At 49.8% G+C, this 21546-nt stretch overlaps 3 protein-coding genes across 3 annotated transcripts in view; all 3 read right to left on the reverse strand.

Moving 5' to 3' along the window:
* The window catches only part of LOC306812429 (voltage-dependent L-type calcium channel subunit alpha-1S-like), a gene marked incomplete at both ends in the record, with an annotated part of 2761 nt that extends 2486 nt beyond the window's left edge, over positions 1–275 (reverse strand). The window contains one exon of the mRNA XM_079327016.1: positions 252–275. Within this exon, the coding sequence (XP_079183142.1) occupies positions 252–275 (24 nt within the window). The remainder of the gene's footprint in view (positions 1–251) is intronic.
* A 7137-nt stretch (positions 276–7412) lies between these two features.
* LOC306812656 (voltage-dependent L-type calcium channel subunit alpha-1S-like) lies at positions 7413–11281 on the reverse strand. Its single transcript, XM_079327432.1, has 2 exons — positions 10960–11281; positions 7413–7539 (listed from the first exon to the last, which is right to left on the reverse strand). Exons 1-2 carry the CDS (start codon positions 11118–11120, stop codon positions 7419–7421), a joined length of 282 nt encoding a protein of 93 aa, XP_079183558.1. The 5' UTR covers positions 11121–11281; the 3' UTR covers positions 7413–7418.
* Positions 11282–15443: 4162 nt separating this feature from the next.
* Positions 15444–17826, reverse strand: LYZ (lysozyme). Its single transcript, XM_079327440.1, has 4 exons — positions 17605–17826; positions 17114–17272; positions 16797–16875; positions 15444–16373 (listed from the first exon to the last, which is right to left on the reverse strand). The coding sequence occupies exons 1-4, from the start codon at positions 17756–17758 to the stop codon at positions 16313–16315; spliced, it is 453 nt and encodes a 150-aa protein (XP_079183566.1). The 5' UTR covers positions 17759–17826; the 3' UTR covers positions 15444–16312.
* Positions 17827–21546: the final 3720 nt, after the last annotated feature.

Below are 21546 nucleotides of genomic sequence, written 5' to 3' on the forward strand. Positions count from 1 at the left end.
CTTCTCTTCTCTTCTCTTCTCTTCTCTTCTCTTCTCTTCTCTTCTCTTTTCTCACATCCCCAGCTCTCCCAGCCTGGCTCCAGAGCAGAGGGGCTCCAGCCCTGGGAGCACCTTTGTGCTTTCTCTGGACTTGTTCCAACAGGTCCCTGTCCTTCCTGTGCTGGGACCCCGAGTGGAAGCAGCTCTGCAGGTGGGGTCTCACCTGAGCAGAGCAGAGGGGCAGAACCCCCAGCACTTCCTGCTTCCCTTACTGCTGTGGGGTGAGCCCAGGCCATGGGTGGCTTTTTGGGCTGTGATCAAGCACAGTACTGGCAATTAAACTTATGTGGCTCCAATGCAATGGCCTGAGCCAGGGCAAGCTTAGTGCAGTCTCCTAAGAGCAGCAGGAAGAGCTGAAGGGTATTTCATGCTGGCAGAGTTCACAGCAGGTCAAGGACTAACCACTGCAGAGCCCACCCCCTGTGCCCAGGCTGATTTATAATAAATGTGTGTCCCCCAGCCCTGTGCTGGGGCTGCAGCCATGGCCCAGTCACCACCCTGTGGCAGAGCCTGCACAGCAGCACATGCCATGCACAGACAGCCCTGCTGAACTCCTGGCCAGCTTCTGGCACCTGGGCACCCACTCTGTGCCACCACCACCCACTGTCCCCTCCTCAGCTCAGAATCACAGCTGGCTCCCTGCTGAGGGATGCTCAGGGCAGGGCACAGGGCTGTCTGTCAGGGAATGGGGGGTACAAAGAGCCAAAAAAAAAACAGGAATAGATACAGGTCTGTATAACACACAGGGCTCCAACATGCTCCACCCATGCCTGAGCACACAGGAACACAGCCCGTGGTGCTGGATGAGCCATGGGGCAGCAGGGTGACAGCTGATGTGACACAGAGTGACACAGCCCCAGCCTGCTCAGCATCCTCAGCTCCCAGCCCCAGCAGCCACAGGAGACTCTCTGGAATGACCCCACCTTTATGTCCCTGGAGCCCTCCAAAGTGAGGGACAAGTGGTGAGGGCACAGCATGGCCACAACACAGATGGAGAGAGAGAGGAGAGCCCTGCTGCATCCACCTGCAACGAGACCCCACAGCCCTCACACTCCCCTGACTCCTCCAAACTGTCCCCAGCCTTCCTCCATGCCTTTTGCTCCTGCACCACCAGCCCTGCACCTCCTCCTGAGCCTCCCATTCCCAGCTGGGCCCTGCTCCCCTTTTCCCCTGCAGCTCCATCCCACCCTAATAAAAACAGTTTTTGTAGGATCACCAATGTGTTGGCCAGGACTGCCAGCACTAGGACATGCAGGGCAGGGAGCTGCCTTGCTGAAGTCTTTCTAAAACATCCTTAAAGGTACTCCCCAACTATCCTGTGCAAAACAGAGCAGCTCAGTGCCCTTCTCCAATTCTCCTGAATTGAGATGAATGAAATTCTACAGATGTGAGGCAGAGAAGGGAACAGTACAGGTAATGTATGGGAATACCTTTACAGCAATCTCACAGGATCCCCTTCCTTTGGAAAACAAGATGAAGAGGGGGGCTGGAGCCAAGGAAGTTTCCCCTGGGTGGTGGGAAGCCCTGGCACTCAGCTTGGGAAGGGCACAGTGAGAGGCAGGCAGGGTTTGGGACAAGGAAGAGACATCAAGAGAAACACTTCTGCTCTCCACAGTGGCAGAGTGACAGTCACAGCACAGGAAGTACTTGGGATGGGAAGACATGCAGGAAAGAATTTGGGAGAGTTTTTTAATTGTTTGCAGGGATTTTTTAGAGAAGGTGGTTGATCATCTCCAGAGGTCACTCCACCCCTAGCTGCTCTGCATTGCTGTGGTTTTCCTGCCATATTCTCCAGCCACAGCTCCTCCTTTCCCACAAACAAGAGACACTCCAGGGCTGAAGCAGAGGAGCCAGAAAAGCCATAACCCCCCTACAGCAGCCATGAGAGCAGTGGCCAGGTCCTGCAAGTTGTTCTCTCTTGCATCCCCTCACTGGCTGTGCAGAGCTCCTGAGTGCTTCACATCACACCAGCTGTGCCACACCCGGCCCAGTGTCTGGGACACACCGGGTTCCATTCCTGAGGGTTCTCCCTGGATGAGATGCCTTAGGTCTGCCTGGTTTGGAAAGGCTTTGGTGGGTGTTACCAGCTCGGTCACCATAAGCAGGAGGATTTGATGGCAGTAGGAACAAGGGCTCAGTGATTCCTGTCAGACCTGGGGTGTGGAGAGCCCAGCTGGAAGAACAGGAATCTCAAGAAGCTGCAGCCAGCCCAGCCTTCTCCAGGGCTGGGAGCAGAGGGGCAGCAAGGCCCTTCCAAGGCAGCCTTGCCTGGATCTGGGCAGCACAGGATGGGATGGAGCAGGGCAAGGAGCTGTGCCCTGGCAGTGGCACTGAGGATGAGTGAGGGGCGAGCTCTGCTGGCCCACCTGGAGGGGGACACGAGAGGGGCCTGGCTCACCTGCGTCCCCAAAACCCCAGAGGTGGCCAAGCCACAAGCTGGGCAGGATGCCAGCCCCCAGCAGTGTCCCCAGGGCAGAGTGAGGGGCAGGAGGGAGGCAGGAGCAGCTCCCACAGCTGCACTTGCACCCTCCAGGTGCCAGCAGCTGAGCAGAAGAGTTTCTGCAGTTTGATGGAGTGTGTGCATGCAGCCATGCAGGAGTGCTGCCCACTGTCACAGCTGTTGGAAGACTCCAGGAGATCCAGGGTGACCCCAAGCTCTAGGAAAGCCACGTGCAATCACGACTGTCCTGCAGCAAGGAACCCATTCCAGCCTCCAGGCACAGGGCCCAACAGTTCTTGAAAACCAGCAGTGGGCAGCAAGCTCTGCCCAGGGACTGTGGGACACAGGTCAGCTGCCCAAAAGCAACAGTGCCAGTGTTCTGAGCTGCCCATGGCACAGCCCTGGGTGCAGACTTCATGCAGGACTCACAGGAAATTACAGCTGCCCTGAGCAGATGAAAAGCTGAGACTCCTGCACTGCATCAAACACTCATATTCCCTGAATTGTACCTGAAGCTTTGGAAACACAGGAATTCCCTAACCCCAGGGCTGAGATACAGCCCAAAATGGTGGGATTTTCAGAAGCATGCTCCTTGACATCAAACACGTGTGACCTAAAATACCCAAACCAGCATGTGTGACAGCCTGCACCTGTGCTATTTAAATTGTTCTCTTGACACTTTGAGCTCCAGCTCTGTCCCCACTCCCTAGACCCCACATCCCACCTGACACTCCTACAAAGCCCATAAGACTCAGGACAGCTGATTTTTGGTGGTCTGAAAGGGTGGCTCCCTGCAGGTAGTCACCCTGGAGTCTGACTGATGGGGAAAACTTTAAACTGAAAGTTGGCTTTAAATTGAATGACAGTACATTTAAATATTGGGAAAAAATCCTTGCCTTTGAGGGTGGCAGGCCCTGGCACAGGTGCCCAGAGCAGCTGTGGCTGCCCCTGGATCCCTGGCAGTGTCCCAAGCCAGGCTGGATGGAGCTTGGAGCAGCCTGGGATAGTGGAAGGTGTCCCTGCCCATGGCAGGAGGGTAGAAGGAGCTTCCTGACCCAAACTATATTGCAATTCTACAGTTCTAAGAAAACCAGGTATTTCAGTGTGTGCAGCATGCCAAACACCCATTGCAGCTGCCCCGGGAGACAAGCTGTACTCTAAATTTGACTTTATTTCTTCACTGCTCATAACAGAGGTCAGGCAGCCAGGTAACACACAGCCATCTGTATTTTTTTGGGTACCCCTGTGAATAACCTGCCTTGCTAAACACACTCTGAAGCTGCTTGTTCCTGGAGTAAGGTTACAGTGGAAAACAGTGGGATTTGAAACTCTGGAAATTCAAGTAAAAGTGAAAATAAATGCTGTGAATTACTGAACAAGTTGAAGAGTCAAAATAATTTCATCAGGGTTGAAGAAAATATTTTGATTCCATTAGAAAAAGACAAAATCAGATACAAACAGGATTTTTAAAAACCCTTGTGGAACAGAAGAAATCAAATATAGAAAGAATAATTATGAAATATACTGAAATTAAACAACTGTACTTCTTCCTGGATAAAGCAAAATGGATTCTTAGAAAATTTGTGGTTATGGCTATTTTGTTTCATTATTTTCACTTTTATAGTATTTCACTTTTTCACCCCTGAAAAATTAGTTCTAATTAACTAAGCTTCCATGAGAGTAATTCTAAACCTTGTAAACTCTGACTGCAGCTCTTCCCTGTGTGGAGACACCCAGGGTGGCTACTCTGCAGGTTTGCCAGCCTTGCAGGAAGGCAGAGGTGCCCTAGGAATCCTCTCTCCCTGGGACTCTCCTTGTGATGCCTCAGGATTTTAGCTTTTATATTTTCATATATTTGTAATCCTGCAGCTCTCTAGTGTAGAACTCTAAATTCAATGTACAGTGTGAACTGCTGCTCTCCCATTTTGGGCAGACACAACAATTCCTCTCTGGGCTGGGAATCAAGGACACCTCACTGCCTCAGGCCCTGAGAAATGTAAACAAAAGTGAGCAGACTTGGGATAAATGACTCCATTACTTAAAGCTGTAATTAGATTAATCCCCAATATACAAATGAACCAAACCTATAAAAGTGTGAAAACCCATGACCCATTTTGGGTGTAGCCCCTGGGGGAAGCTTTGTCTGCCTGAAATGTACCTGAACTGCCATCAATAAATAGAATTGCTTTTTATTCTCTTAATTTTGTCTAGCCTCTGTTTTTAGGTATCCCCACAAAGCATCACCTGCTGGATGTGGTCTCAGCTCTGAAGCAGAGTCGCTGCCCTGCCCTGCAGGTCCCTGAGGGAAGCTGAAGCTGGGGCTCAGCAGTGAGCTCTGCTCAGAGGGAACCTCAGTCCTGCCCCACAAACAACGTGGGGACACATCCTCACTGCCCTGATGCAGTTTCCCTTTGTATAATTTGCTTTCTCAATAATTTCAACTTTTTTTTTCCCTTCATATATTTTGCCTTCTCTATAATTTCAATGTTTCTTTTTATAAACTCAACCTTCTCCAGAGAGGATTGGGCAATGAAGAGACAGAAAAGGGTCAGGGAGAGATTAAACACATCACATCACCTCTCTGCTGCAGGAAAATCCCTTAGCAAGCCTTTTTCACTCCCTGCAGGTCTGTGCTGAGCACAGCCTGGTGCCCAGGTGAGGGTGCCTGGATAAATTCAGCTGGGTTTGCTCCACAAAGCCACCAGCACATGGTGACAAAGGGACAGCAAGCAGGAGAGAAAGAACAGCAGCTGGCTCTTGGTACCTGCTGGTGTGGGAACAGGTGAAACACCCCCCAGGAGGGTACAGCATAATTAACCTAATATACAAGAAATAAAACAGATGGAATTTCATTTATGCCATGAGTGTACATCAGCTGGTGCTTGCCCATGGAGAAGGTGCTGGGGCAGCATCAGCCCCTCTGGGAGCCCTGTGGGGACAGTGCCACTCCATCCCTTGTCCCCACACACACCTGGGCTCCCCCCTCTGCCCTCCCAGGGCTCAGCCTCATCCCAAACCCTGCACCAGAGGCAAGCCCCATCCCCACTGTCCCCATCTCCTGCTTCCCATGCTCAGCCTGCCCCAGCTCTGCTTTGCCTCTTTAACCTCTCCTGAAATAACTGCACCCACCAAAGCCTGCTGTGAGAAACCCAAAGCTGTGCCAGGGCTTGGGGAGGCTGTCAGGACAGCCAGGAGCTGCAGGAGCACCCCAGAGCTGCCCCTCCATGGGCATCTGCCCTGAGGAGAGCCAAGCCAGCAGCAGAGAGCATTTCATCCATTCATTCATTGATGTCCTGGTTCAGTCATCACACTGTCTCTCAATGGAAATCAATGTGGATTGAACCACAGCAGGGATCTGAAGAGCAGAAAGGAACTAAAAATAGTGCAAACTGTTGATCTGGGTCACAGGAAAACATCATATCCCAGGAAAACTGGAGCAACTGTGGGAGAATATGGAATAATGATTGGAAAGGAGTAACCTTTCTGCCTAACAGAAACAGGACTTTCCCCCTCTTAAATAAAAACTAACAAAATTAAAATACAGTTTTGAAAGGAAAGGTTGGGAAAAAAAATTATTCTAAAATGCTGAAACAAACCATTTGAGCCTTTCTGGAGCAGGATGTTTCCTTTTGAAAGTATGATAAAAAAACCAACCAACCAAAAAAAATTAAAAAAAAAAAAAAAACCACAGAGGATTTTTTTTTTTCATCAATTCTTCCTCCATGAATACTCCACACAAAACCTGCTGCCTTTGATCTCAACCCAGAGATGGTTTCAACCCCTCTGAAAATCCATTTTGCAGTCATTTCTTGTAGTAATACTGAACGAGTTTGGGCCACAGTGATGTGTCTGAACAAGTCCAGGCCATGCTCTGTATTGTGGGAACCAGCCAAACTATATTTAGCTGTTTTTATCCATATTTTGTTGCCTAGTTGTTTTTCTGCATATTTTGCTGTTTCTTTGGACACTTAGCTGTTTTTCTGTATATTTCTTAATTTAAACCAATGTTTATAACAAGTACACAAAATAAGCCTTTTTAAGTATTTTTCTACAACTTGTTAAACCCTTCAAAACCACTAAAGCATAAATTGTACGAAATTAAAAAAAAGAACTGAAAAATAAAATTTAAAATTTAAAAATTTAAAAACCCAAAATAAAAGCAAACAGTGAAGTTTTAAACAACCACCAATCATAGTAGCTAAAAAACTCATACAAAACACACAAACAACATAAAAGCACCAATCAAAAAATGTATAATCACATAAACAATAAACTTAAAATGTATCATTAAAACTAAAAAGTAAACAATGAGAGGAATGTCACATTTGTCTTTACAAACAAGCTGTGGATCTGCTGGTAGATAAGGTTAGCACTGTGAGAGAAAATAAACTATGGGATGGATTCCCCTGATTGATGAATGGAAAAAGATATTTCCCTTTATAAACAAACTGTAGGTTTGTTGATAAATGAAATTGGATATCAGAAAATGAAAGAAGCAATGAGGAAAAACTATTAATTGTATAAGAATTAAAAATTAAAAGGATTAGAGGGCAATCTCAGGTGTCAGGTATTTGGGAAGTCTGTGCCTCTCATATGGCTCAGCAATGGGGAAAGAGAGAGGGAAATGTGGATGGAAATTGGGATAAAAGGAGGCTGTGTGCTCCAAAAATTCAAGAGATCTCAGGGGAATTCCCCATGGCCTCAGCCTTTATTCTAATAAAGCAAAAACACCCCTCTGTCTCCTTTTTGGACACAAACCTCTGGTGTTTGTGGATTAATCTTCCTGACAACAACAAATCAACTTCTGCACAATCATATTAATTCACTGTCCAGAAGTCCTGTTTCTCCCTCACTTCTTCCCAGCCCTTTGAGCAGCAGTCCTGCCTGCAGCCCTGGGCAGCTCCTGCAGCTGGGTCACAGCCTGGGGTGCAGGAAGGGCTCAGCTGCTCCTTACCAGGCTGGAGTTGGCAATGTTGGTGTCATCCTCAGGCATGGGCAGGTAGATGGCCAGAGCAACACAGTTGGCAAAGATGGTGAGGAGGATGATGATCTCAAATGGTCTGAGAGGAAGAGTTAAGGAGTGCAGACAGGAAAGAAAAAGCAGGAATAACCCCCAGCCCTGCCCTGGTGTGGAGAACCAACCCCCATGGGGGCAGAGCAGCCAGACTCAGCCCTGGCACATCCCCAGGGGCTGCAGGGCCAGCACTCAGCACACAGCACTGCAGAGGTCAGCCTGGACACAGAGCAGAGGGATGGAGAGCTGGCACTCCCCCTCCTCACCCTGAAACACCCTGGAGGGTCAGGAGCCTTTTGCAGAATTAGGCACTGGCCCCCAGCAGCCCCCCCAGAGCAGGAGGTCCTGCAGCCACGAGGGACACTCCTGCTGCTCGCTCTCACTGGGCTGAATCCCAGCTGAAGGTTCCTGGGGCAGGGGCTCCCCTGGCAGGACATCCCCAGGTGTCCCTGCAGCCTTGGTGCCCAGGGCTGGCACTGCTGTGACTGTCGCCAGAGTGCCAGGGCTGGCAGTGAACAGTGCTCAGCCTGTCCCACCCCCTTCAAGGTACAAACTGTGCTGCTGTTTGAGCCCTGTGACACCTCAGAACAAAAGGGGTGACTTTATCATTTCCCCATGAAGACCCTGGGACAGGCCCTTGGTCACTCTCAGGCTCCTGCTGCTGTCCCTACTTTGTTTGGGCCTTGAAACCTCTTGGACAAGCCTCAGCTCTCCCCTTCCTGAAGCCTCCAAAGAGCTCAAACTGTGTTTCCAGAGCCTCATTTGCAACCAGGCTCCCCCTGAAGGGATCTCCACTCTCTGTTTCCCCATCATTCTCCCTTGAGGGCTGCCTTGGTGATGGCCACAGCACTGTCCAGCCCAATACTACAGAGCAAGGGGCACCTGGGGACAATGCTATCCACCCCAGCCTGAGTGCTGTCAGGTGTGTCCTGGGCTCATCACAGCCTTTTTTTCTTTTTCTGAACCTTTCTATCCATCAACCTGATGGCACTTTAAAAACTGAAGTCAGCTGGAAAAGCTGCCCCCCTTTGTGTCCAGGTGATGAGGCAGAGCCCAGGGACTGGAGGATTCCCTGCCTGCTTGGACAGGATAAGACAAGCCCTCCTTGAAGGGTGACCCCAACTGGAGTTCCTGTAACTGGAGCTGGGAGCCACTTGCTGCCTGGGATTCTGCAAGTCTTGCACAGTTATGAGGGAGAAATGCAGTGGGACAGATTGAACCAAAAAACAAAGATGTAGATAACTGGGTTCAGGGTCTCTGCCTCCTGTCACTGTCACAGAGCCCCAGCATCCTCCTCATCTCCTTGTCCTGCACTCTATCTTCTCTCTGTCCAGCATGCTCCCACCACACAGCATCCAAGGGTCCCCACACCTAGATTGCAGCAGGAAATAGAAATCTCTCTATCTTGCAGCTCTGTGGTCCTCCAGGGTCCCCAGAATCCTCAACCATCTGCCTTGAAGTTCTCCAGGCTCCAAAATGACCTGAAATACCAGGGTGGTGTCACAAAGCCAGACATGTCCCAACAACTACCAGGCTGTTGGACTGTCTTGCACACAACACCCAGTAAGCTGCAGAACATTCAGATTTCCTTGCCCTAATGAATATATTTTTTGAGATGTGAGCAAATTTCAGCACAAAACACCCTGTGCCTCAAGTCAGCCTTTCACCCACTCTGAGCTGAGTGATGGATGGTCCCTTACCAACTGCAAAAAGCCCCAGGCCCACTCCTGTGGCTCAGCTTTGTGCTCTGGCAGCAGCAGCCCTACAGCCCAATTTGTAGTGCCACACAGAAGCTACAGCCAGGTACCCCCACAGAAGAGGGTCACAGCTAATCCCCCCTTGGCAGCCCTTAGGTCCCTGCAGACCATAATAACCCAGAGGAACTGGAACGACCTGACCCTGTCACCTCACACTCCCTGATCCCTGAGTGAGGGCAGCCAGGTGCATCTGGGTATAAATACAGAGAGGCTCAGGGGAAACCTGATTCCCTGGATCATTTGTCCTGCCCAGGTCAGAGCCACCTGCACACGCCACCTTCCTGTGGGGCACCCACTTGTCTCAGGGCACTGATGAAGGGAAGACCCTCCCTGTGCCATGCACTTATTCAGTGCTGGCCCAGCAGGAAAAATGTGTTTGAGCATGCTGCAAGATGTAAATCCTATTTCCAGCTCTTCCCCTGCCACTGGGGCATGCACACAAGTTTTCTCCTTACTCAGTGCCCATTTAAGACACAGGCACAGTTCCCTTCTCTGTGCCCATAAAACCATAGTTTCTCTTGCCAGAGACACAGAAAATGAGAACTCCCTGATTTTGGCTCTGCTCCCACTCCATGGAGGACAGAGAGTCCCCTTGCAGTAAGGGAATGAGGTCTCGGACTCCAGCACTAGCAGAGCTGTGAGCATGCCCTCGTGCCTGCCAGCAGGCTCCCTGTTGGACAAAGCAGCATCTCTGGGCATGGTTTTGGTATCCCCACAGCAACACAGCCAGCCAAGGTGACCAGGCCACCTCCTAGAGCAAAGCCTGGCCAAGGGTGGGATCATCCTTCCAAGGCCAGGAACACACAGGTAAGAAACTGAAATGAGAAAAGTTGTGGTGGAAGAACTCAGTTCTGCTCCCCAGTCCATTGTTTTTGCTGAAATCAAAGTGGAATATTTCATCTCTCACCCCCTTCCTTTACATAAAATATAGGTGAATAAAGTGATAGTTCCTGGATGCCTGGTAGAAACATGACATTTTGGTATTTCTGAGCTACAGTGCCCCAGTGAAAAGAGCAAAAAGCAACACCCAAACTACAACACTAAGACAAAGGCACAAAGAAAGACTATTCCCCTGAACAGTATCACCCACAAAAAGCCTTCACCTGTGACAGCAGCACCAGGGAGGGATGGGACAGGGAGCTGAGGGGACAGTGGTGTCAGCAAGGATTTGGGGGAGGCCCCCAGCAGGGCAGAGCACAGCTGTGGGGTCAGGCAAAGGGTGACACACACAAAGAATCATCCCAAGCAACTCACCATGGCCTTGCTGCCCACCCCCAAACCTCTGTCTCCAGAGAATCACATTGGCCCCAGCCTGACCCCATCCCCACACCCCAGGATGGGCACTGTGCCCCCTCCTGACACACCAAGCCCCCTCCCCTCTCAACAGGCTCTCCCCCATTTCTCCCCAGCACATGACACACACAACACATTCACTCCCACAGTGAATGTCCCCTGCTTGTCCCTGTCCCACCCACCAAAGACCCCATGGCCTGACCCACTCCTCAGCCCCAGCTCTCCCCACCAGCCTGTTGATGCCCCAGTTAGCACAGCCTGTGCCAGTGCATCCTACAGGGCTCCCTGAGTGCCTCTCTGCCTTCACAGGCTGATGAGAGCACCAGCCCGGCACAGGCTGGCAGCTCTGGTGCCCCAGCAGCCCTGCCATGCCCACAGGCACACACACACCCCCAGCCCCTGCAGCCAGAGGATACTTCCACTCCACGATGCTGATGCACGCCTTCCGCAGAGGGTTCTCCAGGGTCAGGCAGAACAGAGCCCTGGGTGGACGAGGAGCTATTGGTGGCACCGGCTTCTTGGATTTCTCCTTCTGCTGCCTCTTCTTCACGTCCCCCTGGGGAGAAGTGGGCTCCATGGTGTTGCTCCCCTAGCTGTCTTGCCCTCCTGCCCTGCAGTGGAGCCCCCCTTCCCCAGGTCCCAGCCAGCTGGAGCTCCTCTGGGTCTCTGTCTGCTCCGTGCAGCAGGGGAGGTGGTGGGGGAGTGGGGGCTGGAGCCTGCACTCGCATGCACAAATGCACAAAGCATAAGTTTAAATTTAGATCCCGGCCTGACTCTGGGTGCTGTCCCAGCTCCTGAGGCAGCAGAAGGGCCCCTGCAGCTGTTCCCTCTTTACCCAGCACATGGGGAGCTGGGCGAGTGCTTGGCGTGCCGCTGGCTGGGCTGGGGGTGGGACAGGCTGCCCGGGCTGGCCACTGTGTCCCCCAGAGCAGAGCCAGGGCAGCGCTGTGCCAGCTCCTCCACCTGCAGGGGAAGCAGCCAGGCTGCCCAGGACACATGCACTTGCTGAATCACATCACACAAGGTGGGATGGAGAAGCCAGCTCTGGCCAAATCCCAAGGAGAGTCCCCCCTCTCCATCCCATCAGTCCTTCTCTGCAGGATGTCATCTGCACCTGGTGCACACTGCTCACCTGTGCCCTGGAGCAGCTGATACTGCGGCTGTAGGGTCTTCGAGGCTGGGTCCATTTCACCAGCTGGACACCCCAATCCCAGACCTCCAGGGAATCATGGTGAGTCCAAAAAGTGCCTCAGGCTTGCTTTTCTGGAGGCACAGAGGAAACCCTTGGCTGGCACAGTCACTTAAACAACCACTTGCTCAGCCTTATGGAGGTAAGCCCTGCATGCAGGATGTGGAGGATGTCTGGAGATGCAGGAACTCCACAAGCCTAGGCCAGATTGTGCCCTCCTGGGACTGGGAAAGCCTGGCTGGATGAATGCTATGGTAACCCCTGAGCTGAGGAGAGAGGCAGGTTATCAGCACCTTCCACACACCAGGGGACTGTGGCACCAAAAGTGTTATATGAGGTTTTCCTGGGGTTTTTCTAGGCTGTCAGCAAACCAGCTGCAGCGATTCCTCGCAGTAATGTCCCACAGCAAATGGTATCCCTACCCTACAGATGTTACAGCTGTGTGACTGCCCAGCTGTGCCCCAGGGTTCTGCTCCACCCACAGCACTGTGCTGCCTTGCTCACAGCTCCCCCTCCTTGTCTTTGTGGGGTCACTCTACCCAGGAGGGAATTGCTTGCCAGGTGTGCAGCCAGCTGTGCTGGGGGCCAGCAAGGAGTGATGGGGGAGCCCAGGGCAGGGAGAGGAACTCCTGCATCTGCTCCAGCCTGTGTTGAGGTACTTTGGAGGAGGATGCCCTCGGTTGTAAAGGGGTTCATAGAATCACGGAATGACTTGGTTTGGAAGGGATCTTATAGATTTTCTCATTCCAACCTCCCTGCTGTGGCCAAGGGCTTTTTCCACTAGAGCTAAATTATTCTACACCACTCTGTTGTGCAAATCAGAGTCAAATAATTTCTGCTGCAGGATCCAGACCCGTTTCCGTGTGAGGCAGATCCCTCTTGTCACTCAGCCACCATTTCCCCCAAAACCCTAAGTGTAAGTGAGGAGCCATACTCTAGCTGCTGCCTGTACAGGGACCGCGGGGCCCATCTAGTGGGGAATCCAGGAGGAACAGGGGAGCTCGGGGAGGAAGCAGGGCCGGGGCTGTGGAGGGGAGCCCCGCAGCCTCTCCGGGCTCGCACAGCCGGGAGCGGATCGCCCAGGGCACCAAACCGGACCAGAACGACCAGGCACGGCTGCAGCACATAGGGGAGAGCTGCAGCACACCCAGCACGGCTGCAGCACACAGGGGAGAGCTGCAGCACACACTGCACGGCTGCAGCACACAGGGGAGAGCTGCAGCACACCCAGCACGGCTGCAGCACACACTGCATGGCTGCAGAACGCAGGGGAGAGCTGCAGCACACCAGGCACAACTGCAGCACACAGGGGAGAACTGCAGCACACACTGCACAGCTGCAGCACACAGGGGAGAGCTGCAGCACACACTGCACAGCTGCAGCACACAGGGCACAGCTGCAGCACACAGGGCACGGCTGCAGCACACACTGCACGGCTGCAGAACGCAGGGCACAGTTGCAGCAGACCAGGCACAGCTGCAGCACACCCTGCACAACTGCAGCACACAGGGGAGAGCTGCAGCACACACTGCACAGCTGCAGCACACCAGACACGGCTGCAGCACACAGGGGAGAGCTGCAGCACACACTGCACAGCTGCAGCACACCAGGCACAACTGCAGCACACAGGGCACAGTTGCAGCACACACGGTATGGCTGCAGCACACACTGCACAGCTGCAGCACACCAGGCACAGCTGCAGCACACCAGGCACAGCTGCAGCACACAGGGCACGGCTGCAGCACACAGGGCACGGCTGAGACGAGCCAAACCGAGACGAGCCAAGGCGAGCTGAGCCTAAAATTGCCATACGTCCTCTTCGGCCTGTTGTGCCACTCATGCCCACACGACTCTGCCCCGCCCTTGGTGCACACACATGGGTATGCCCATGTGTCTACACGTGTACACACATGTGCACACACGGATATGTCCGTGTGTCTGTCTGTACCACAGACCCAGTAACAGCCAGAACCACAGACCAGTGACCCAGAACTACAGACCAGTGACTCAGAATAGGTCCCAGTGACCCAGAGCCACTCACAGTGATACATATCCACTCACTGATCAGTGACCCAGAACCAGTCCCAGCCCCAGCCCCAGGGATCCAGAACCAGTCCCAGTGCCCCAGAACCAGTCCATGTGATTCAGACCCAGTCCCAGTGACCCAGAACCAGTCCCAGTGACCCAGTCCCAATGCCCCAGACGCAGTCCCAGTGCACCAGAACTAGTCACAGTGCCCCAGAACTAGTCCCAGTGCCACAGAACAAGTCCCAATTCCAGACTCAGTCCCAGACCAAGTCCCAGTGCCCCAGAACCAGTGCCCTTGTCTCAGTCCCACTCCTGTCCCAGTCTCAATCCCAATCCCATTGACCCAGTCCCAGTGCTCCAGTTCCAGTCCTAGTCCCTGTCCCAGTACCCCTGTCCCAGAACCAGTCCTAGTAAGCTAGTCCCTGCCCCAGTCCTAGTCCCAGTGCCCCAGTGCCAGTCCCAGTTCCAGTCCTAGTCCCTGGTCCAGGACCCCTGTCCCAGAACCAGTCCTAGTGACCCAGTCCCAGTATCCCAGTCCTAGTCCCAGTATCCCAGTATCCCAGTATCCCAGTATCCCAGTATCCCAGTATCCCAGTATCCAAGTCCCAGTCCCAGTATCCCAGTCCCAGTCCCAATGCCCCAGTCCCAGTCCCAGTGCCTGAGTTCCAGTCACGGACACGGTCCCACTCCAAGTCTTGGTCCCATTCCCGGTCCCAGTCCCACTCCCAGTCCCGGTCCGACTCCCTCTCCCTTGGCTGCAGTTCCCGGTGCCGCCACCGGGGGCGCTGCTGGCTCCGGGCCGGGCGGGGAGGGTGCGGTGACTCCCCCGCGCCGCCAGGGGGCGCTGTGGGCCGGCCGTGCCTCCCTCACGCGGCCATGGCGGCGGGAGTGAAGGGGTTTGTGCTCACCCGGGGTGCGAACAAAATGTATCAGAAACTCCGCAGCTGCAGCGGAGCCCAGGGGTGTCCCAGCAGGTGCGGGATGCTGGGTTAAAGTGTAGCGGAAAATCCCGAGGTGAGGGCAGAAAACGGCGCCGCAGCAGAGCGGCAGACAGGATTCTGCAAGCTGCTGCTGCATGAAGCCGGGAGATGGTCCCTCTGGGAAGGGAAATGGGGCTGGGTCCGCTTCCCAGTCAGGCTGGGTGTTGGAAAGGTCCCCGTTTTGTGAGCAGAGTCTCACTCATGATAAGGAGAAGCAGCCCGGGACAAAAACTCCATAGTGGCAGCAAATCCTCTGGGCAGCAGCAGTCCTGCACCAAAACCCCGCCCTGAGAGAGTGCAGGAGAGCTGAGCTTCAACCCTGATCCCCCAGCCAAAATCTCACAGATATCCCTGTCCTTCCCAAGAGAAACCCCCAGCTAAGAGACTGGAGCAAACTGCACCCCTTCCCCCTTCACTTTGTCCACATCTTTTGGCTCTCTTGAATATCTATGTCTCTGTTTGAGAATTACCCCAGGACAATCTGTGTTCCTATCTCTTAGGAAATAAATGGGAGAAAAATTCCATGAGAGAAAGAAAATAAAAAGGAAAAATCCTAACCTCCAACACTGGGGAAGAGGGACTTCTGGCAAAACTCACTTTGAGCTTTTTTGTTGTTGTTGTTATTGTTGTTCTTGTTTTAAGATGCAGCCATTTAAACAAACCCCCTTTAATGGTTGATTTATACATTCCCACAAGACACGAGTTGAAGCATCCTTTTATTGCAGAAGCACCAAAGAAGTCACTGCTCCCCTAGCAGCAGCAGGAAGAATATGAAGAAGCCAACGTGTTTTTTCAGTGTTATCACCTTGCATTCATGCACTGTTTCTGAATTCAGCTTTCGTTTGGAAAAAGGACTTGCAAACTAAACAGCAAAGCATTTCCCATTCCAACCTATAGCTTCATCACAGAGATGCTGCCTGCTGTGTTTGATTGGCCTCCTAAAAGAATGATAAGTATTCACTCGGACCAGATGCCCATGTCTCGGTGCCCTATCCCTCAAACCAGCCAGGAGCAGATGCTCAGATAAATTTAAGGAGCAATGTCATGTTTCAGCATTGTTTTCTCTCTCTGTCCCCACCTCCATCAGTGACTGTCCCAGTCACAAAGCAACATAAATCTGCACATCTTACACAGTGTTTGTTAAATTTTATATTTTCTCACTACAGACATTCCAATAAGAATTGGCAAATAATAAAGTGGAGGAAGAAGAGGAGGAAAGGAGGGGTGAAGGAGAGCTGAGAAAAATACAAAAAGAGAGAGAAACCCTAAATGTTGCTAAACCCTGTTAGTCAGGGCAACAAAATCATGCAAGTAAATCAAGGCTGAAACTCCACCTGTAGTGACCTGTTGCCAAGTCTTGTTTTATTAAATTAAGCTACAAGCTGTAAGTTCTCTGTTTGCATTGCAGCAGTGTAAAGGCCTCAAGAGTCAGCAATAGCCACTACCCACTCTGTGTTAATAATATATTGCTTTTAATTCCCCACACCCATCCCTTTCCCTGGCCTCCTCTCCCAGCGTGTCATTCTCCATCTCTGGTGATCCTGAGGAAATGATCATCACCTGTGGAGCCATTTAGCAGCCTCTGACATAGGAACTCAGGTTTTTGCCCCGGCAATGGTTTTTCCAGCCGTACCTGAAAAAACATATACATTATGTAATTTGAGGAGTAAGATTATGATTTACATGGTCATGAAAACAGACTTGGTTAATCTTTAAGAGTCTTGGGTGAAGACTTTCAAAGATCCCTCTCAAAAATATGAGTAAATGAAAACTATTATTAATCAATCATAATATCATTATTAACAATCTAAGCGAGCTGGGGTAAGGGGAAGAGAAAAAACAAGGAGAGCTCTGGGAGAGGAGGGAAATTTAGGGAATTAGAGCAGGTGCAAGACAGGATATCTATCTTCTCCTTTCAGCTTTAGGAGAAGGACTGTGCTAAACTCCACCAAATCCTGCTTCCCATCCATTGATCCCCCTGCCTCCTTCAGTCAATAGCAAGACCTTTGATCTCCTCTGCCTACTCTTCCCCAGTGACCACTGCAAGTATCCTTACCAGGGACTGAGGCCATGAGCCTGCTGAGCAATCTTCTTGGCACACCGAATATCATCTTCAATGTTATCATCTTGCAATTCTATACAGAGGGAGAAAATATCAGTGTGGAGGAAAGTGGGGCAGAGCAAGAGCAGGGACAGATGGGCAGAAGGAAAGGTGTCCATCAGGAAGAAAGGGTTGGTGGGACACTGAGAAGATGGATGAACAGAAGGACAGATTGAAATGCCCGGAGCAGCTGCTAGGCAGGTGTCATGGACAGAGCAGGTGCTTTCATAGAATGAACACAGAAAAGTTCTCTGTTCTGTCCTACCACTTACTTGAGCAGCTGATGTGGCAGCCATTTGTGGCTCCAGCAGTCCTACCATCATTGCACCAGTACTTGCTGTTGATCTGAAAGATGCCGTAGTCCCTGCTTGGACCATTGTTATTGTACGCTCTCGTGTTATAATCACTCTCATGTTTCACCAGGCACATCCCTGCAGGAGGAAGAGACATCCCAGAGGAGAGCATTAAGGTATGCTGAGGGTAAGTAAGAGGAAGGATATGAAAGTATCCAGGGTGAATGAAGTGCTGGAGAAGTAATTCAACTGGTGATATCATGAGAATTGCATGGGTAAATTCTTGCAAGGTCAAAGCTCTAGATGGATATTTGTTGTGTGAACTAGAGAAGGGAGCAAGGAAGGGAATGATGAAGAGAAAAGATGAAGTCAAAGAAATGGAGAGACAGAATAGTACTGCTGGAAAATCAAAAAGAAGCTGAGAATGACAAAGGTGGTACAGACAGAGAGGTGCAGCTCATTATACTCACAGTCAGCAACAGTTGTGCCCTGAAAACCCTCAAAGCCATTCCGACGTAGGATCTTCACCATCTCACATCTGGAAATTATTTTTCCCTGGGTACCTGGCAGAGCCAGGCCTAGGAAACCAAGAAGAAAGCCAAGGAAGAGCACTGACTTTCTCATCTTGCAGTCCACAGCAAGGTGTGCCAAAGCAACTGGAGCTGCCTGTCTGCCAGGACTGCCAGCAATGCCAGCCTTTTATTCCTGCTCCCAGGAGGAGGATCAGCTGGTTAAGCAAGCATGTCTGGGAAGTGTGGGCAGTCTTTACCGTAACAAGCCAATAAGGAAGTGGGCCAAACTCCAAAACAAATTCCTGGAAGGTGCCAGTAGCTCTTTCACTGGTCCTTCAAGGCCGGGGCATATGTTTGCCACAGACAAAGCAATCCTCAGTTGGATATCATCCCAAATATCGTGGATCAAAGACTGTAGTTCCCTTGTGTGAGTGTCATGATTTAATTCCAGAAATCTGATAAGTCACTCAATCTTCTCCCAACCTAGTAGGATGGGAAAGGTAAAAGTTAGAAAATGTTTGGGTTGAGATACAGACAGATGAATGGGGAAAGAAAAAACCACACAGGAAAAGAAAAGCAAGATTAAGAAGTAACACACTCCTTCCCATCAAGTTGTTCAACCACCTCCAGGAAACCAGGCTGCACCATATTAACAGTAATTCAGGAGGACAAACACCATCACTCCAAACTTCCCCCTCCTTCCTTCTTCTTCCCTCAGGTTTATACTTTGAGCAGGTGATCTCAGATGTGTTGTGGTCAGTTGGGATCAGCTGTCTTGGCTGCATCCCCCATTGTGGTTTAGGAATAATATTCCCCAATTTAGTACTCCTATTAAAAAGAGTACAAGCTGCTCCCCTCACCGTCTCCAATTTCAGGTTGGGATATAAAGAATTTACTGAGAATGGCAATGAGTTAAGAATCGACCATGACAAATGTCCTTGAATAGAACCTTCTGTGAAAGAAGTGAAGCAGGAGCAGACAACTTAATGTTCTTAATTCATCTTTTTACTATCCCTTGTAAAATATTTGTGGGCAATAAGCTATATATCATAGAAAGAAATCTGATTTATTATATTTTTGTTTACGTGGACTGTATATTACAAGCCATGGCAGATCACTGGACATTAACTTGATTGGTCACTAACTTAAGATGGCTGCATTTGATATCAGTTTTCTTTCTCCTACTTTATGCACCAAAAAGCTCAAGAAAATAAGCGTAGGAAAAAAATTTTGAAAGGTAAAAATAAAAAGAGGCAATGGTTATCAAGCTAAGAAGATATGGCACAGCTGAGTAGCAGGAGTCTCTCATATTGGCGTGTCTGATGAAGAAATTGCAAAATCTGACTGTGCTGGGTGTGGCTGAGGCAATTTCCTTCCCAGTGGTTGGCATGGGGCTGTATTTTGGATTTGCTGAGTGTAGGGCTGACAATGGAGATGTTTTTGTTATTTCTGAGCAGTGGTCACACAGAGCCAAGGCCTTTTCTGCTTTCCATACCTGGTGAAGGGCTGGGGGTGCATGGGGAACTGGGAGATGACCCAAAGAGATCAAAGGCAAGCTCAGGACCATGTGACATCCCACTCAGTGTTTGAAGAAGGGGGCAGAAGGAAGGAGGGTGAGGGATGCTTGGAGTGATGGTGTTTGTCTTCCCAAGTCACTGTTGGGTGCCATGGAACCCTGCTCTCTGTGGGATGGCTGAACACCTGCCTGCCCCTGGGAAACAGGGACTGAATTCCTGCTTTTGCTCTGTTTGCATGTGTGGCTTTTGTTTCCCTATTAAAATGTCTTTATCCCAACCCATGAATTTTCCAGCTTTTACCCTTCTGACTCCCTCCCTGATCCTGCTGGCAAGGGACTGTGGGAGCAACAGTGTAGGGCTTGATGGCAGGCTGGGACTAAACCATAACATTGATTGACAAACTCAGGATGCAGGAATTATATTCCATCTATATATTTTCAGGATTCTCAGTCCTTGAAAGGGTCCTCTATTGTTTATTTCCTTCTCTAGCTCCAAAGTGAGCTCTTTGTCTTTTCATACAACAATGCTGCCATACAGCTTTGAAGATGGATTGAGGATTAACTGAGTGGTTTTGGGAGGGGATTGTGGATGAGGTGTTGAATAGAAGAGCTTCTTTTTATCTTCTCTAGCAGTCATAGAGGTCATTGGCAAGAGAAATAATTTCATTGGCTTCTTTACATATTATTATGTCAACTGATATCCCACCTAAGTTGGAGGAAGTCGTGCAAAGGCTTCACCTTTGCTGTGAATTCCAGAGAGGAAAGAAATCCATGACTCTACAACCCTCTAGCTCAGTGAGGTGCTTATGGAGGTCCTCTTGTTGGAAATGATACCAACTTTAAAATTTTTTGTGTAACTTTAGTGAGGGGTTTGTTTGCCTTTTCCCAAATGGAAAGGAATTGAAGGACTGTTCTACCACTCCAGGCCTGATGAGTTTAACATCTCAGCAGGCTGGAGATAGCACAGAAGATACACAAAACATAACAATCATCAACAACCATTAACAACCATCAGCTACTGGCATGGTCAGAGACACCTGCTCTGGGAAAATGTAGATAAAAAATAAAAATAAGAAAAAAGATAAAAATGAGGACCTAATTGGCATGGTGAAGAGATCTGTAACCAATAAGAAATCAAATACTAAGAACTGCTTAACTTGGAACCAATGAACATTGGTTCTATGGGTTCTGACTGTATAAAGTTTGTGAAAAATCTGATAAAATTCGTATGTCATGGAATGATTTTTCTCAATGAAGCAATGCATTGATTCTCTAACACTAAAACTGTTGTTGGAGACTTTTTGTTTTTCCCACAGTTTCAATGATGACTGTGGTTTGTCCTAGGTAAGTTTTATTCTTTCTGGGAAAGGGATCTCCTCTACCAAGGCACTTTTCCAACATGTTGACTAAAGTTTGTTTAGTGTAAAATTTCAGTGCTTGGCTTTACAATTGAGTAATTGATTCTGAAATGAGTGACAGGTATTTTAAAATTTGTAATTAATTGTGAAATATGTCTTTGTTATTTTATTTACCCTTGCATAGTCCAGAATTTGTTTCCAATACCCACTTTGGATAGAAGGTTGGACTTTTTAAACCAAGTTTTGCACAACTTTGTGACTTGAGATTCAATCGTCAGATAAGATTTAAACTTGAAATCTTCCAGGAGGTGAAAAAAAAAAAAGAGGCTCATATTTCCAACAATAGCTTTCCTACATTTTTTGAAGGAACAGTGGGAATTCTTTGGGAAAATGTAACACCTAAATAGCTTTTAGCTGCAGCAGGGTTCACTGCTCAGCTGTTCATTCTGTGCCATGTTTTGAAGTTGGCTTCCTTAGTAGCCACTGGTGCTTCCATGTAGGATTGCTTTAGTTGTCTGATTCATAGAGAAGTGACAATTACCCTTGTTGGAGCTTTTGCTGCCAGGGGCTTTCCCAGAATCTCAGACTTAGAGCTCAGCCGAGTAGAGTGAGGTAATTCCATACATTGGTCATGTGGAAGAATATTTGTTCTCTGAACTGATTTTTTTTTTTTTTTTTTTTAATGGGAGTACTAAAACTATTAATACCTCACTTAGAAGTTCTGCCTTTTTAACTTTGAGACTCTGGGTTAAGGGAAAGAATGAAGCTAATGCCATAAATAAAATTATTAGCAGATGATAAATGGCCCACACCTGGTGAGCTAACACAAAGCTGTTTCTTCAGAATGACAGGCCAGTGGAAACTGCACAATGCCCATTGTGTAAGAGGGAGAAATGGAAATTCAGCAGCCTCAGTGCCCTGCCAGCTCAGACAGGTCACCTGGAACATTGGGGTCTCTGGGCACCAGGGACCACCAGAGAGACCCCCAGGACAGAAGAATGCATTCATAAAGGAAGGGGGAAATAC

This window comes from Erithacus rubecula, assembly GCF_903797595.1.
Source record: "Erithacus rubecula genome assembly, chromosome: 26".
In the NCBI taxonomy this organism is placed as follows: domain Eukaryota; kingdom Metazoa; phylum Chordata; class Aves; order Passeriformes; family Muscicapidae; genus Erithacus; species Erithacus rubecula.

What these genes read in the sequence shown, in the direction of transcription:
- LOC306812656 (XM_079327432.1), bottom strand. Translation starts at nt 11,120, where the DNA reads ATGGAGCCCACTTCTCCCCAGGGGGACGTGAAGAAGAGGCAGCAGAAG. An exon ending in ATCAGCATCGTGGAGTGGAA is followed by an intron (nt 7,540 to 10,959) that starts GTATCCTCTGGC and finishes TCTTCCTCTCAG; the next exon opens with ACCATTTGAGATCATCATCC.
- LYZ (XM_079327440.1), bottom strand. Translation starts at nt 17,758, where the DNA reads ATGAGAAAGTCAGTGCTCTTCCTTGGCTTTCTTCTTGGTTTCCTAGGC. An exon ending in CTGCCACATCAGCTGCTCAA is followed by an intron (nt 16,876 to 17,113) that starts GTAAGTGGTAGG and finishes CCCTCTGTATAG; the next exon opens with AATTGCAAGATGATAACATT. An exon ending in GCTCATGGCCTCAGTCCCTG is followed by an intron (nt 16,374 to 16,796) that starts GTAAGGATACTT and finishes ATGTTTTTTCAG; the next exon opens with GTACGGCTGGAAAAACCATT.